This window comes from Stegostoma tigrinum, chromosome 29, assembly GCF_030684315.1.
Source record: "Stegostoma tigrinum isolate sSteTig4 chromosome 29, sSteTig4.hap1, whole genome shotgun sequence".
NCBI lineage: Eukaryota > Metazoa > Chordata > Chondrichthyes > Orectolobiformes > Stegostomatidae > Stegostoma > Stegostoma tigrinum.
Genome location: NC_081382.1, coordinates 27127981 through 27142849, shown reverse-complemented (window position 1 = coordinate 27142849; position 14869 = coordinate 27127981). Strand labels below are relative to the sequence as shown.

The following is a 14869-nucleotide window of genomic DNA, read 5'->3' as shown; positions in this document are numbered from 1 at the left end:
ACAACAAAGCCTAATGACAAACACACTCAGCACATTAGAATATTAAGCTAAGGGCTAGATCTATTTGAAGCCAGTGTTAAAGCTTCAATCTAAGTAGATATTGTTAACACAAAACATTTCTCAATTACGGGAAAATCTTTGCAAAACGCGTAAGTAATTTAAAACCCCTTGTGTTTGAAGGTATTGTGAACCCAGTGTTCAATATAAATATATAATGTAGAGGTTGATTTAGTCATGAATGCAAAAATATTGCACTGTTGATTGTTACATTGTATTAGTTATTACAGGCAAAATAGATTTCAATGTATCATCTCCGTTATTGATGTACAAATGAAAGAAGTTTCAAAGCAAGCTTAACAAGAGAAATCAAGTTTGGGTTTGATGAGCTTGAAAAGGTTTAGATTTTTTTGTTTAAAAGAGAAGATTTTCATTGCTAATGAAAAACATAAATTTAATTTTTCTCAGATCTGCACCACTGATATTACCCAGCACTGAAAGAGCAAATGCTGATCCCATCTTTCATTTTACATTTCAAGTAGTAAAACAAATCCGTAACTTATTCAGTCTGTGGTTTCTGTTCTGAAATATGGTCCTGTCTTTACAAATTCACCACGTTTATAAATTTTGTTGAATTACATTGCATCACATCACACAGCTATGATAACATCTTCATTAACTTTTGTTAATGTTCCCTGTTTTTAAGTAATAAAATTTTCCCCAAGTAGTTAGCACAATATTGTGTTTTTTTAAATGTAAAATGTGATCGCAGGAGAGAATACATAAGATTTAAAATTGGAAAATTGGAACATTTGTGGCACTTGACCACCACCACCTCCTTCAAGTAAAGATGGAATTTTTCTCATTAAGATTAATTTGCTTCTTGAATTCAGCATTTTGGGAAAACTTCTCTGGTTATGAAAGGGTTTGAAGATTATGTGCAGATTTTTGTTTTTTTTAAAAGTATCAACAGCAGCCGTGTTGGAATTATAAAAGTGCAGACACTTATAGATACCAAGTATGATTTAGAAGCAGGATTTGGCCGTTTGGCCCACAGAGCGCGCACTGCCATTCATTAAAGTTATAGTCGCAATTTCACTTTCCTGCCTATCTGCAACACCCTTTGACTCCCTTATTAGTAAAGAATCTAAGTACCTCTGCCTTTTAAAAAAAGGCATCAGTGACAGCCCCAATAGCTTTCTTAGGAGGAGAATTTCAGATTTGTGACCCTCCGAGAAAAGGTTTTTTCTCATCTGTATTTTAAATGGGAGATTCTTTATTTTTAAACACTGTACCTTCGTTCTACTCTCTCCAAAATGAAAAACATCCATCCTGTCGAACCCTGTCTTGGAATATTTGTATTTTAACAAGATTGCCTCTCATTTCTCCTGCACCAATCTTTGTGCCAAACATTTAACTCTAATCTTATTTGTCGTCTGTCAATTTGCATATGGCTCCATTAATAAGCCCAGAGATGTTGCTTTCAAGATCTGCTTTTAAATTAAGCCCCAACTGCTCAAGCTCCCTAAGCAGAACCTTGTCTTGCCTTAACAATCGTTTTGACACTCATGTTGACCATGTCCCACTCCTTGTCCCACTGTACTTCAAAGCAGATGCCTGAACCGTGGCATGGGGCAGGCAATTGTACTTTATGAATTTTCACTTTCACCATGTAGGAGTTGTCTCTCCCTTCTAATTATACTGTTCCCCCACAACCACGGCATTATTAAACCCCTTTGCTTGAATTGCTTCCTGTATCTCAAGTCGCACATCCACCCTGTAGCATCTGCAAGAATTGTTCATCTGTGAGTGTCACCTCTTAAAATGAAGCTGCTGATGAATGAATAATGGAGGGTTTGATCTGTGGCTTAGAGTTGATGCTTGATGTGGAGTAGGATAAATTTCAGCTTTTTTTATACTCTTATCAATTTTAATTTGTGATTATTTATCTCTGGTGAAATAAGTTGAAGTGGAGAGGAAACAGTCTGATTAAACAAATTATAACTGCCTGTTTCTAATGATGTACACTGAATAATTTTGAAGTGGACCATGACTGAATTTATTTTGTTATTATGTCAAATTAATAGTAACTGCCTGTGAATTTATTGATGTTACATTGTTAATGTCAGGAATTCACAACATAGTTGTTGTTTGAAATGATTCGAAGTTAAGAACAGTGTTTTCACCTCTTTTAAATGAGTTTTATATTTAATTAATATATTGATAGAATGTTTAACAACAGACAAAAATGAGTCCTGCATATAACTTTTTTTTAGCTTAACATTAATTTATTTATTTGTTTATTTAATGGGACATGCCTTCCAAGCCCGTACACCTTAGGGCATTCAGGACTTAAATTTGAGATAAACCTAAAAGTCCTGTCCCAAAAACCTGAATCAAGTTCCAAGATGGGATGAATATTTCAATAAGGCTTTGTGCTCGCACAATTTTAAGCCAATATCTTTCAAGGAAGTAAATATTGTACTGCTTTACATGCTGTCTGAAAGCAATAAGATGTTAGTTCTGTACAACATGTCCTTGAATACAAGAGATCAAGTGCTTTTTAAACTGGTGCACAATTTTTTAACTCCATATGTAATTAACCATCAAATAATAAGTAGTATAACTGATATATCCAAACATACTTCCTCTCCAAATTCAGCTGAAGAATTAGGCTCCTTGTTTGAAAAGAAGGACTTCCGTGCAAAGCCACTGAATACTGGAAAACCATCTACGCTTTCCATACGTCTTGAGCAGTGTCCGCAGCAGCTGAACAACCCATTTAATGAGTATTCCAAATTTGACGGCAAGGTTGGTGCAGAAAAGATTTCACATTTTACACGGCATCTTGGTTAATAGACAGGCCCACTGGATTGTAAGTAAAGCCACACTGTAGCACCTAATAATGTAAATTTAATGATTTGGTGAGAATTTAGATTGTGTTAACTGTATTTAGAGGGTCAAGCAGCTGTTTGAAAATGGCAAGACCAGCCCAACATTACTTTTTATCCTGTATTCATTTGGTGAATGGTCTGTCTTGCACTTGACAGTTTTTCTTTGCAATACAGTTGATTTAATGAGGAATTCTGAGGAAACTTTCCTCTGTTCATTCTTTTAGTAAAACTGTAATTGTATTTACTAGTTTGCTGAGGGTAGTTCATGGAGGAAATATTCTATTATTTATTAAAACAAATTAACCCCATTCAACTGCTTTGTCACTATGCAGTATCATTTTCTAAACACATTTCAGTGAATGAAGACCTTTTAGTTATGTCAGTAAATGACAACATTTTTTTGAATTTTCTATTATTGTCTTTGCACATTGTTTGAGTGCTCACTTAATGAGACTTCTGTAGTCACCGTATGTAATGTTCAAATAGGATTGTTTAGAAAAACCTTAAGTTATATGTACACATGTCAAGCCAAAATTATATTTGACTGTGTCATTAAAAACCGAAGGGAATTTTTGCTTTTGTACTTTTTTTCACTTAGAGTTGGTTTACTCTAACTTCAAATATGTTTTTAAACCACAAAATTGATATTTTGCCTTGGTGTAATAGTCAGTTTTCAAAAGAGCAGGTTGTAGAGTGCTCCTGAGATGCTGCTTGGCCTGCTGTGTTCATCCAGCCTCACATTTTATTATCTTCGGTTGTAGAGAAGTTTTGTTTGAGGAAATCAGTTGTTTGCATGCTTTTAATATCTTAATTTACGTCCTTTCAGGGAGGTGTTTATTTCACTCCTCTGCTTTGCTTTAAGCTAAATTAGCTTACCTGCTTTATTGTAATTCTACTTGACCGTTCCCTATTGTAAGTTTATACATTGGGATAAGGTCCAGATTTAGAGAAATGAAAGGTTATATGTTGTAGATTAATAGAAATAAAATATGAACTAAAAAAAAGTGTTGAAAATACTCCAGTCCTAGCAGGAATTGAGAGCATATTGTTGCCAGATTTGCTCACTGTTCAAGCCTGTACAAGCCCATCTGCAGCCTTTCTGCTTCCTCAACTGCAAAGAAGTCGCAGATGGGATACAAAATGGGACAGTATGAAGATATTCACCTTGGTGGGAAAAATGGAGGCATAGATGAATTTCTAAATGGGGAAGGCTAAGTACTACTGAGACTTTGGTCAGACTGCATTTGGAATATTGAAGCAGTTTTGGGCTCTGTACGTAAGAAAGGATGTGTTTTGGAGGGGTCCAGAGGCAGTTGACTAGAATGATCCCTGGAATGAGGGGCTTGTTATATAAGGCGTGATTGAAAACTCTGGGTTTTTACTTGATAGAGCTTAGAATGATGGAGTCTAATTGAAATACTATGAAGCCTGGTTAGAGTGGATACGGAGAAGATGTTCCCACTAGTTGGGAACATCAGGACCTGAGAACACAACTCAGAGTGAAGGGATGACCCTTTAGCAGGGATACAAAGAGGGAAGGTTTAGTGGTATATGGGCCAAATGCTGGCAAATGGGACAAGAGTAGATTGGGATATCTCGCATGGGGGTGAGGAGGAATTTCAACATTTTCACTGTCACTGGGTCAAAATCCTGGAGCTCCCTCCCTTTCAGCACTGCAGCAGTTAAAGAAGGCAGCTCACCACCATGTGGTCAGTGGCCGCTGGGGATGGATAGTAATTGCTGGCTTATGTGACATGTATCGTGTGACATGTACATATGTAAAAGCTGCATCTTTGTGCTAAAGCCCAGGATAGCTGCAATTTACTAATTTCCTTGTGGATGTTGTAATTAAACTGTGATTTGCTTAACATTTTTTAAAAGAATAAATATCATAGTGCATTTATATAAGTGACAGAGTTGTCTTTCTTGAATTTTTGACTATGGAACGTACTGTACAAAGTTCAGTTATGAAAATTTGATTTTTTTTTTCCTTCACTGAACTAAACTACCTCATCCAATGGGATGAAAGGCAGAAGGTCTGAAACCAATTAAACCATGGAAGTCTTGCCAAAACAATTAAATATTTTGACATGGTAAATCTTAATTTATGGTGGACTTGCTTCACTATGTTTTACTTAATATTGTTAAAGGCTGAAAGACTGATACATATGTTTGTCATTAGCAGATTTAAAGCTTGATTGGAATAAAAGTGCATAAACAAATTACATTTTATTGTCAATAAATTAGCTGTAATAAATGGTTTAAATTCCGTACCTAATCTTACTCTTTAGTTGGTAGTTAGAACAGTATGGATTAATATCTGTAATGTTGTTTGAATTTATCAGTTACATTACAATCTCCCAAATAAATTTCTGATTTCCATCTATTCATGTATCTAGTTATGTCAAAAATAAAAACGCTGAAAGTGAAAAATATAAGTCAGTGCGTCATTGGAATGTTGCACACCTCTCTTAAATCTCCAGTTTTGCATAGATTTTTAAAAATATATCCACATGATTGGAAGAACAGTTGCATGCAATGAGCAATTCATCTTTGTAAGATGACACGTGAAGTCAGTTTGTACTTGTAAAGAATCTCATGTATGTCTTTCTTCATTTTTTTTTAGCTATGAGCTTAAATTTCACTTCTGGAATGACATTACTATGACAGAGGAGAGCTAAAGAAAGAGAGTGAAGAACAAAGAGTATCAAAGTAGATTAGAAGTAGTAAGATTTGTGGATGCTGGAATCAGAGATAACACAGCGTGGAGGTGGAAGAACACAGCAGGCCGGGCAGCATCAGAGGAGCAGAAAAGCTGATGTTTTGAGCTGGACCCTCCTTCAGAAATGGGGGAGGGGGAAAGGAACTCGGAAATAAATTGGAGGCGTGGGGCTGGGGAAAGTAGATGGGATGGTGATAGGTGAGTGCAAGGAGGCAGTGGTGGGGATTGGTCAGTGAGGGGGAGAAGTGGATAGGTGGGAGAGAAGATGGACAGATTGTGCCAGGTTAAGAAGGTGGGGTTGAGAGAGAGGGCTGAGGCAGTGGGTGGGGAGATTTTGGAAACTGGTAAGACTCACATTTAGGCCATTGGGCTGTAGGCTCCCAAGACAGAACATGAGATGCTGCTCCACCAGTTTCTGGGTGGCATCATCGTGACACACAGGGCAGCATGGTGGCTCAGTGGTTAACACTGCTGCCTCGCAATACCAGGGACCTGGGTTCGATTGCACCCTCAGGTGACTGTGAAGTTTGCACGTTCTCCCGATGTCCATGTGACGTTCCTCTGTGTGCTCCCGTTTCCTCCCACAGTCCAGAGATGTGCATGCTAGGTGGATTGGCCATGCTAAATTTCCCAAAGTGTCCAGGGATGTGTAGATTAGGTGGAATATGGGGGAATATGGCCAGGTGCGATCCTCTTGAGGGTTGGTGTAGACTCGTTGGGCTGAAGAGCCTCTTTCCACACTGTAGGGATTCTATGATAAGTGTGGTATATGCTGTCTTAAAAAGATAGTGATGCCTCAATCAGCAGGATGTAACTTGCACTGTCCTAGAGTGGAAATTGTTGTTAGTTCAATTGTTTGCAATGTGGGGTGTAACTGAATAGCACACAATGGAGAGGTGTAGAATTACTTGACAATTTCTGGATGTGTTTATTATTCTGCACCATGTGGCTTGTGGTGGTTTCTGCTTATTACAGCGAAGTAATGACATCGAATGCTGTCTGTAATTCTCACTGGAAATTCTGGCCCAGTGTGAACTAATTTAAACAATTGTAAGGTTAGTACAGAAATTTAGAGATCCCATACATACATATGTGCACGTTTTCACAAGTGGCTGATCATGAAATTACATTTTTGTTTGTTATTTCTATTTTGTAAAAGTCCCAACATTGTAACCAGCACTTTAGGGAAAAAGAATACTCATAAAACTGAAGTCGCTGTGGATACAAGGCATAACCTTCCTGAAGTTGGAGTCATAATACTGAAGAAGATGGTAGCAGTTGTTGGTGACTCATAATTGAAGCCCCAGAATGTGTATCTACAGGCTTGGAAGAAAAACAAGTTGCTGGAAAAGCTCAGCAGGTCTGGCAGCATCTGTGAACAAAAACTCAATTAATGTTTCGGGTCCGTGAGGAAGGGTCACTGTTGCCGAAACATTAACGCTGATTTTTTTTTCTGCTCACAGATGCTGCCAGTCCTGCTGAGCTTTTCCAGCAATTTCTGTTTTTGTTCCCGATTTACAGCATCTGCAGTTCTTCCTCTACAGGTGTTGCTCAGGAAAGTTATCTTCAACTGCTTCACCAATAATCTTCTTTCCACTCCATCTTAAGGACAGTGAGTTGATTTATTACATCCAGGCTTGAGTGGATGCACGAAAAGTAGAAGATGAGCCAGACAATGGCCCTCTCCAATAGGAAATAATCTCACTATTTTCACATGACATTTAGCAGCATTATTATTGCTGTATTCCCCACCGTCTGTATCCTGTGGGTCACTATTGACTAGAATTAGACTTGCTGAATAAATGACCTCACTACTAAAGCTGATCAAAGGCTGTGTGTTCATTGTGTGACTCAAGCATAGTTTAAAAAGTTTCATCCGCTGCCTACAAGAGACTGTGAATGTATCTGCAGTATTATCCAGCACAAAGCAGATTTCTTGACTGGAAAGCCAGCATTCCCTCCATCACCAGTTCATTGATGCAGTTGCAGTGGGCACAGAATGCCTTTCAGTAACTTACGAAGTCTACTTAGAAACTCTCAGAAACCTGTTTTTTAAAACAAAAGTCCAGAAATACTGGGAATGCAGTCACTCCACGCCTTGTGCCATCCTGACTTGGGAAGAGAGCATTTGTCCTTTATCATTGCTGGTGCAAAAGTCTTGGGATTTGATTCCAGCAGCATTTGTGGAATACCTTCAAATGTGAACTGAGCACTTCAACATACTCGCTCGAGGGGAACTAGAATCAGGCAGTGACAAATAGCCGGAGAAACTCAGCAGCCTGGCAGCATTCGTGGAGAGAAAGCAGAGTCAGCATTTCAGGTCCAGTGACTTATCTTCAGAATGGCTGCAGTTCTGAAGAAAAGTCACTGGACCCGAAACATGCTGAGCATTTCCAGCTATTTCTGCTTTCATTTTAGATTTCCAGCACTCGCGATCTTTGCTTTTTGTTTAGAATTGCACAGTAGTTGCTTACAAGTGAAGCTCATTGCTGCACAATGAACAGTAAATTGATCAGCTTGTTTATTTGTTTGCATCTTTTGAGAAATTTTACCCAATATAATTAATATTTTGTAAAAAGATGAAATTACTTGCCTAATTTATTTAAAAATAGGCCAATAAGCTGAAGTGCTTATAAGAAAAATGCTCTTCAACGTGTTGAAACAATCAGCCTTTTTCCTCATTTTTCTCATAAACTTTGATTAGCAGCTTTAAAACAGAGACTTTATTTGTTACTGGTGATAATCCACTAACTTTTATTGACAGATTTAAGACAAACTCCAAGATTGCTATATTGGAATTTGTTATTGTAAAAATTGTATATTTCCAGGAAAGAAAAGATAGTTGCTAGTGCTTTGTCGAGGATGTAAGCTGTTGAACATTTAAGAATGTAACCAAGCAAGTTGTACGGTGGTGAAGAATCTCTGAGAAATAATTGACTGGAGAAGTCTTTCTGGTCTTGTAGGGGGGGATGTTGAGACCGTAAACATTTGTAAAAAAGTTTCTTCTCATTTTTGGTTTGAACTTTGATCAGTCTTTTGTTTTTTTTTAAAAAAGCAGAGAAGCAAATACAGGTGTTTGCTGTTGGACCCTGCCTGGAAAGATGATGCAGGTTAAATATTGTTCGAAGGAGACCAGATCTTTTGGCATTGAGATGCTGCTATTCTCAAGGATTGGCAGCTGGTCAGATGTTGAATTGGTCAATTTGAGGGAGGAAGAAGGACAGTGAACAGGCACTGACTGGGTTTTAGGCAGGAGGCTTCTTTTTTTTTAAAAATGGGAACTTCCAGACAGGGCTCCTGTTTTTTTTGGGTTTTGTTCTTTCAAGTTATTCTCCAGTTGCTGATTGTTGAAATTTTGGAGAAGAGAATCCCAGTTTGTAAGAAATAAGTAAGCCTTAGAAGGTCTGTGCAAGTTGTTTGAGAATTTTAGCATGCCATACTGTCCTGTGTGCCTGTAAAACAACCAGTCGGTTAAGGATTTGTATTCGTTATTGAAATGGTTATTGAACTGGCAAATTGCAGTACTTTTTATTTTGTTCTTTGATTTACAGACACAATCAAGGGTTAAATTAATGAGAGAATGGGGCTTACGATTAAAGAAAATGGACTTAGAGTTCATAGATAGTAATTAGGTTGCTTCGTAGTTTATCTGTGTTCTGCTAAAGTAAAATTATTAATAATTGTTCATTTTTGTTTAAGTTATAAACTTGGTGTCTAAGATCTGTTATTTATAAAGTCTGTTTAGGAATAATCGAGCAATTTTCAGGGTCATTGAATGTTTTAATTTCAGTGTATTGAAAATCCTGTGATGGTAAGGCCGATTTTGGTATGGCTTGGCATCCATGCTAGGTGTGGTGTAGTTCACAGATTGAGGTCCATATTAGATTTTCAGATTTGTCGTTTTATGAAAAAAGTGTTTGAGTATTCTGGCCAAAATTTGGAAACTAGCACCAACTGGCTGACTCTGTTAATGAACACATTACTGCAGTTTTCAGGCTAACTATAGATGATCACGATTTAAGTATGTTTGAAGACTTTGAAGCCATCAATTGCAGGTGTGACACTTGCACTAATTAGATTTTGTTGGAACAGTATATGTAGCCGACACCCAAACTTCCAGTCCAGGCATGACATCTGCCAGCTGGGATTGAAGTTAACAAGTAAGGTTGTCTCCAAGGCTCTGAAAGGTTTGATTGGTTCATCATTGTGCCAGTTGAGGTCCTAATGGAGGAGGTATGGAGCAGGAGGGATGTGAGGGAAGGGAAGGAGTACATTTCCCTTTCCTGTCCATGTTCTGTCTCCTCTTCCCTGTTCCCCCCCCCACCATGCTGTATCCCTCACCCTCCCGCCACGCTCCTGCCTTCTCACTCCCCTCCCTCCCTCTGTCCTCCCCCACTCAGCACGTCCTTTCTCTGTTGCTTTTGCAAACCTAGGCGTACGCCTAACAAACTGGTAATGACCACTCACCTCAAACTGTGACTCCTGTAAGCTGTCGCAGCAGAGTATTCACTGGTTTTAGCTGGGGTGAGTGGAGAGTTACCAGAATAAAACTTGATACACTGTTGAAGTATTGACAAAGTGTCCCAGGCACTGCTCTTCTATGAGAGTCCTTTTCAATCTCAGTAACTGAAAAATGACATTCCTGTGAAATGTTTACATCCTCAGCAAAAGCTGGTTTGCTCCTAGTCAGTTCATCACATTGGGTCAACACTTGCCACCAAAATGACCCACTGCCTTTTTAATGAATGCTCAGAGGTGTTTTAGTTGTCAATCAGCCCTTAATGATCGTCTGGGCGACTGCTGCCAACATGAACTGAACTCCTCTACTAAGGTGGTGTTTTGTGCTGAACTGTTACTGTAACTTAAAACATCATGCTATCTCAGAGACTTTGTAATCACGTAGTATCCAAGAATAATTGACCTCAGAATTTCAAAGGCATTCACTCTGGAAAGTAGGATACTTTTATTGTTGTAATTCAAACTTCATTTGTTTGTAATATTTAGTTTTAGCTGACAATCAATAAAGCTAAATGACCATATGAATTCTTCTTATGAACACAAGTCGTGCAAAACATTCAGGGATATCATTCTGCAATTTGTCGTGTTGAAGTTTAAGTTGTCTCAAGAGAATTTTGAGCTGTGTCACACAAAGGTGAAGTACTGGTGGTTACCAATCTGGCACAGATGATGGAAGCAATTTAAAGTGATGAATTAAGGGTGTCGCGGAAGAAGTGCATTGCTCAAGATTAAATTAGATTGGCTTAACTGTTATTTTTCCTATTGTGTGAAGCCTAATAGTTCAGTAATTGACCACCATAATATAAAAATTTAATATTTTTATGTGGGAGGTATGCATATGCCAGCATCCATAGCTGTTAACCAAGTTATGCAGTTTTTAATCTTCAGTTATACATATGTATCTGCCTCGGCCTCCAGCTGCTTTTTGATGAAATGCTTTGATGATGCACACGGTTTAGTTGCGCTGAAAAGTGTAATGAGGCAATTATCGTTCTGTTCATAAGAAAGTCAAATTATGGCAGTAAATAGTTTATTTTTGTAGAAGGTCTCATTTGTGGGCCTCTGTGTATTCATAAATAACCTAGTGTGGAAGTGTGCGAACAGCGTTTGAAAGATAGTCACAACCGAATATGTTTGACAAACAGGAATTATAGAAGGTTGCTGTTTGCCATTAAGTAGTAGAATAGGGATTTGACAGCTTGCTTTTTGACAGGCAGTCTCTTGAAGAGGAATTATGCTAGTTCATGCAGGTTAACTTGTGGCTTTATGAAGAAACTGTGAAAGGAAAATGGGGCAAGGGGGGCATTCCATGGGTGCTAATTGCTTTAGTCTTAATTTCTGCAAGAGTTGATTGAACAAGCTCTTTTAGATTTGGTTTTGAACATATGGGAAATATTTTGCATTATACAGCCAATAGTGAAAATTAAGATAAATGTAGTAGCAATTAAAATTTGATAGTTGTTTGTTTTAATAGATTTTTAGAATAACATACCAACAAAATCCTGCTTACATTCAAATTTTGTAGTGAGTAGTTTCAATTCTTAATATTTTTGTTTCATAATATACTAAAAAGTATTATTGGAATAAATATCAAAATGTTTGGTTAGAAAAAATTATAATCAACCATTAAAAGGAGCAGACAATGAGATATCCCTTTGTAAAATGCCTTCTGAACCAGAGCGACCAAGATAACCAAATACTTTATTACAGTTAATAAAATGCTATTTGGAGGAGACACTTCCTCCCAAGTGAATTACAATGCAGCAATTAGATGGGCAGATTCAGATAATATTGCAAATGGTAAACTTGAATAGTAATATTGATCTAAATCCTCAGGTTGATTTTCATTCCGTTTTGTGTTTATATGTGGCATTAAATAATTTCTTTTAAGTCATGATATAAAAGCAAAATGCAATGCATTCTGTAAATCTGAAAAAGCGATAGAAAATGCTTGAAATTTCCAACAGCTGTCTGATGTGCTGAGTGTAATAAACATTTTCTGTTTGTTTTATATTATAGTCTATTTGTGCAGTAGTGTGTAATTTAGTTTTTTCAATATTTAAAGTGCTATATGACTGTATATGAATTTCTTTAAATTGTCCTTAATATGAAGTGTTTTGTGCTACTGTAACAGATGACCTGTACTCTTTTTGCTCCCTAATATTAAATATGACTCTGACATATTGGTGACTTACTTAAAATCCAATCTTTTGGGCATGCAGTTGGGATCTATTTCATTTGTTGTGTCTAACAGAACTGGAGAAATATTTTGAAAAGTATTGGAAAAAGTTCTCTGGTTGAATCAACAACAGACTTAAGATCTGTAGCAGAACCATAAATTTGTGTATGGTGGGTGATTTGAAGACATGCAAAACTTTATTTGGAATCTAATCCATACAACTATTGACGCACACCAGTTATGGCATTTAAGATAGAATTAAATGAATACTTGACAAAAATTGAAATGTGAGGTGGTTGGGTATCAATAATGTGGATTAGTACTTTCACAGTTACAATGTTAGTACCCCATTCCCCTCCATTAATGTTTTCTTTCATGGACTGTGTCCTGTTTGGCCTCTGTCACTTTCCTATTTTTGTATTTAAAAACTTTATGGCTTCAATTTTAGTATATGAGATTACCTCAGGCTACTACAGAATGTCTGCTGTCGTGATATGATTTCCTATTGTTGTAAGTGTGATCTTGAAATTAATGCTGAACTCTCAGACTACACTACATTAGTGCAGAATTGGCTGAACACATTTAGCAGTTCAGTGAAGGTTGCTATTCTGATTTAGACTACAAAATCTGCTGGAAAATTGTTCTCCAGTGTGCAGGGATCAAGCCTTTGTGTTTAGAAGAGCTGTTAATGTGGACAAACCACACATCAGTCAATGACATTCCAATATAACACCTTTTTTTAAAAACTTAACGATGGAAGGGGCTGCCTCGAGCAGCAAAAAAATTGTCAATTTGAGACCACTTGATGCTAAAAATAGTGCAATTGCTGGGCCTTCCACGTGCTCTAAAGAATGTGATTTTAACAGTTTAATTAGGACTTTGGCAGTCGTAAGTTCAATAGACTGATTCCTTTTATGAGCAGGTTTTCCTTTGATGAGAAGCAGAGAAAATTGGGCTAGAGTTTAGAAGAATGAAAGATGATCTAATTGAAACGCAAAAGACTTGGAAAGTGCTTGATGGAATAAATATTGAGATTATCTCATCTAACAGGAGTGTATAATCTAGGGTTGAGTCTCAGACGAAGAGTTGATATTTATGTTGTCGATTGATGATAAGAACAGTTGAAGTAGATGAGAGCAAGTCTGAAGCAGGTTTTGAAGAGTATGTATAACCCTGACTAGTGGCATTTCTGAACTTGAAGCTTTCGAAAGGGATGTTTCTCTGGAGTCAACTGTTCCATTATATTGTTAAGTGCATCAACATATGGGTTGTCAGCACTAGATTCAGATAGGCCTTTGTGTGAATGCCTACATGTAGTTCAACAATAGAGAATAGCATACCTTTTTAACTTCACACAAATTTTGTAATTTTAACTGACTGATGTTGGAAAGCAAGTGTAAAGACTAAGTTTACCTATATTTCATAGCTCTCATGAACTATGCGTGATCCGAACTGATTAATTTAAAAGTAGGCTGTCAGAGCAGTAATGTAAATGAAATAATCAATAGTTCTGAATCAGAAATCAGAGTAGTCTCAACTACAATTCTGTATTACTGGTTGATGGTGTAATTCTGCAAAGTAACACGTCCTTTATGCTGCTTTGAGTATTGAAACAAGAAAGGAGTTGAATGAATTATTTTATTGCCATCAGTGGACATTTGTGAATAAAACAATATCTAAGAAGTGTGAATGCTTTCATTTTGAAGGGAATTTTTTTTTTTTTGGAATAATCAATATAGCAATCAAGGTTTGTACACACTCAAGATTAGAAGGATAAGAGACAACTTGATCAAAACATATCAAGTACTGGTGGAATTGTTTTTATGTATTTGTAGGATATGAATATTGCTGGCCAGGTCAACGTGTTATCCATCCCTATTTGTCTTGAAAAAAATACTTTGAGTTGCTTCAGTCCTCAGGTATCAGAACGCTCAGATGCTGTTGGGAAGGGAATTCCACGAATTTGACCTTGTGGCAATTGGGAAGCAGCGTTATAGTTCAAAGCCAGAATGATGCATGGCTTGGAGGGGAACTTGCAAGTAATACTATTACCATGCATCTACTGCTGTTGACCTCCTTGTGATAGTGTTTATTGGTTTGCAAGGTGGCATTGAAGGAGACTTGTTGAGTTACTACATTGCATCTTGTAGATGGTATACACAGCTGCCATTGAGTGGTGAAAGAAATGAATGTTGACAGTCGTGGATGGCTTGCTGGTAAAGTGGTTTGCACAGTTCCGGTTTGGGTCAACCTTTGTGAGCTGTAGACATCTAGGTAAATGGAGAGTATTCAGCCACACTGCTGCCTTGTTCCTTGTAGATGGTGGGCAAGCATTGGTGAGATAGGAATTACATGATGTATAATTAGCTCAGAGTAGTCATAGTGTTTGACCAATCTAGTTCAGCTCCTGGTCAGTGTCAGCATCTTGAGGATATTGATAGTGGGGGACTCAGTGAAGATTAGACCATTGAAACTTGAAGGACAGTTGTTAGATTGTTATCAGAGATTGTCATTGCTTGATACTCCTACAACAGAAATGTTACTTGCCACTTATCAGCC

At 37.4% G+C, this 14869-nt stretch overlaps 1 protein-coding gene across 9 annotated transcripts in view; it reads left to right on the top strand.

The window, feature by feature from the left end:
• The window catches only part of mapkap1 (MAPK associated protein 1), a 271311-nt gene that overhangs the window by 44295 nt on the left and 212147 nt on the right, over nucleotides 1–14869 (top strand). For 8 of the 9 annotated variants that reach the window (XR_009442769.1, XM_048558771.2, XM_048558775.2 and 5 more), the window contains one exon: nucleotides 2660–2808. The exons of the other annotated variant lie outside the window; for it this stretch is intronic. Coding sequence is in view for 7 of the 8 variants with exons in the window: in XM_048558771.2 (XP_048414728.1) it covers nucleotides 2660–2808 (149 nt within the window). In the remaining variant the exon portion in view is untranslated. The remainder of the gene's footprint in view (nucleotides 1–2659; nucleotides 2809–14869) is intronic. 9 annotated transcript variants of the gene reach the window in all.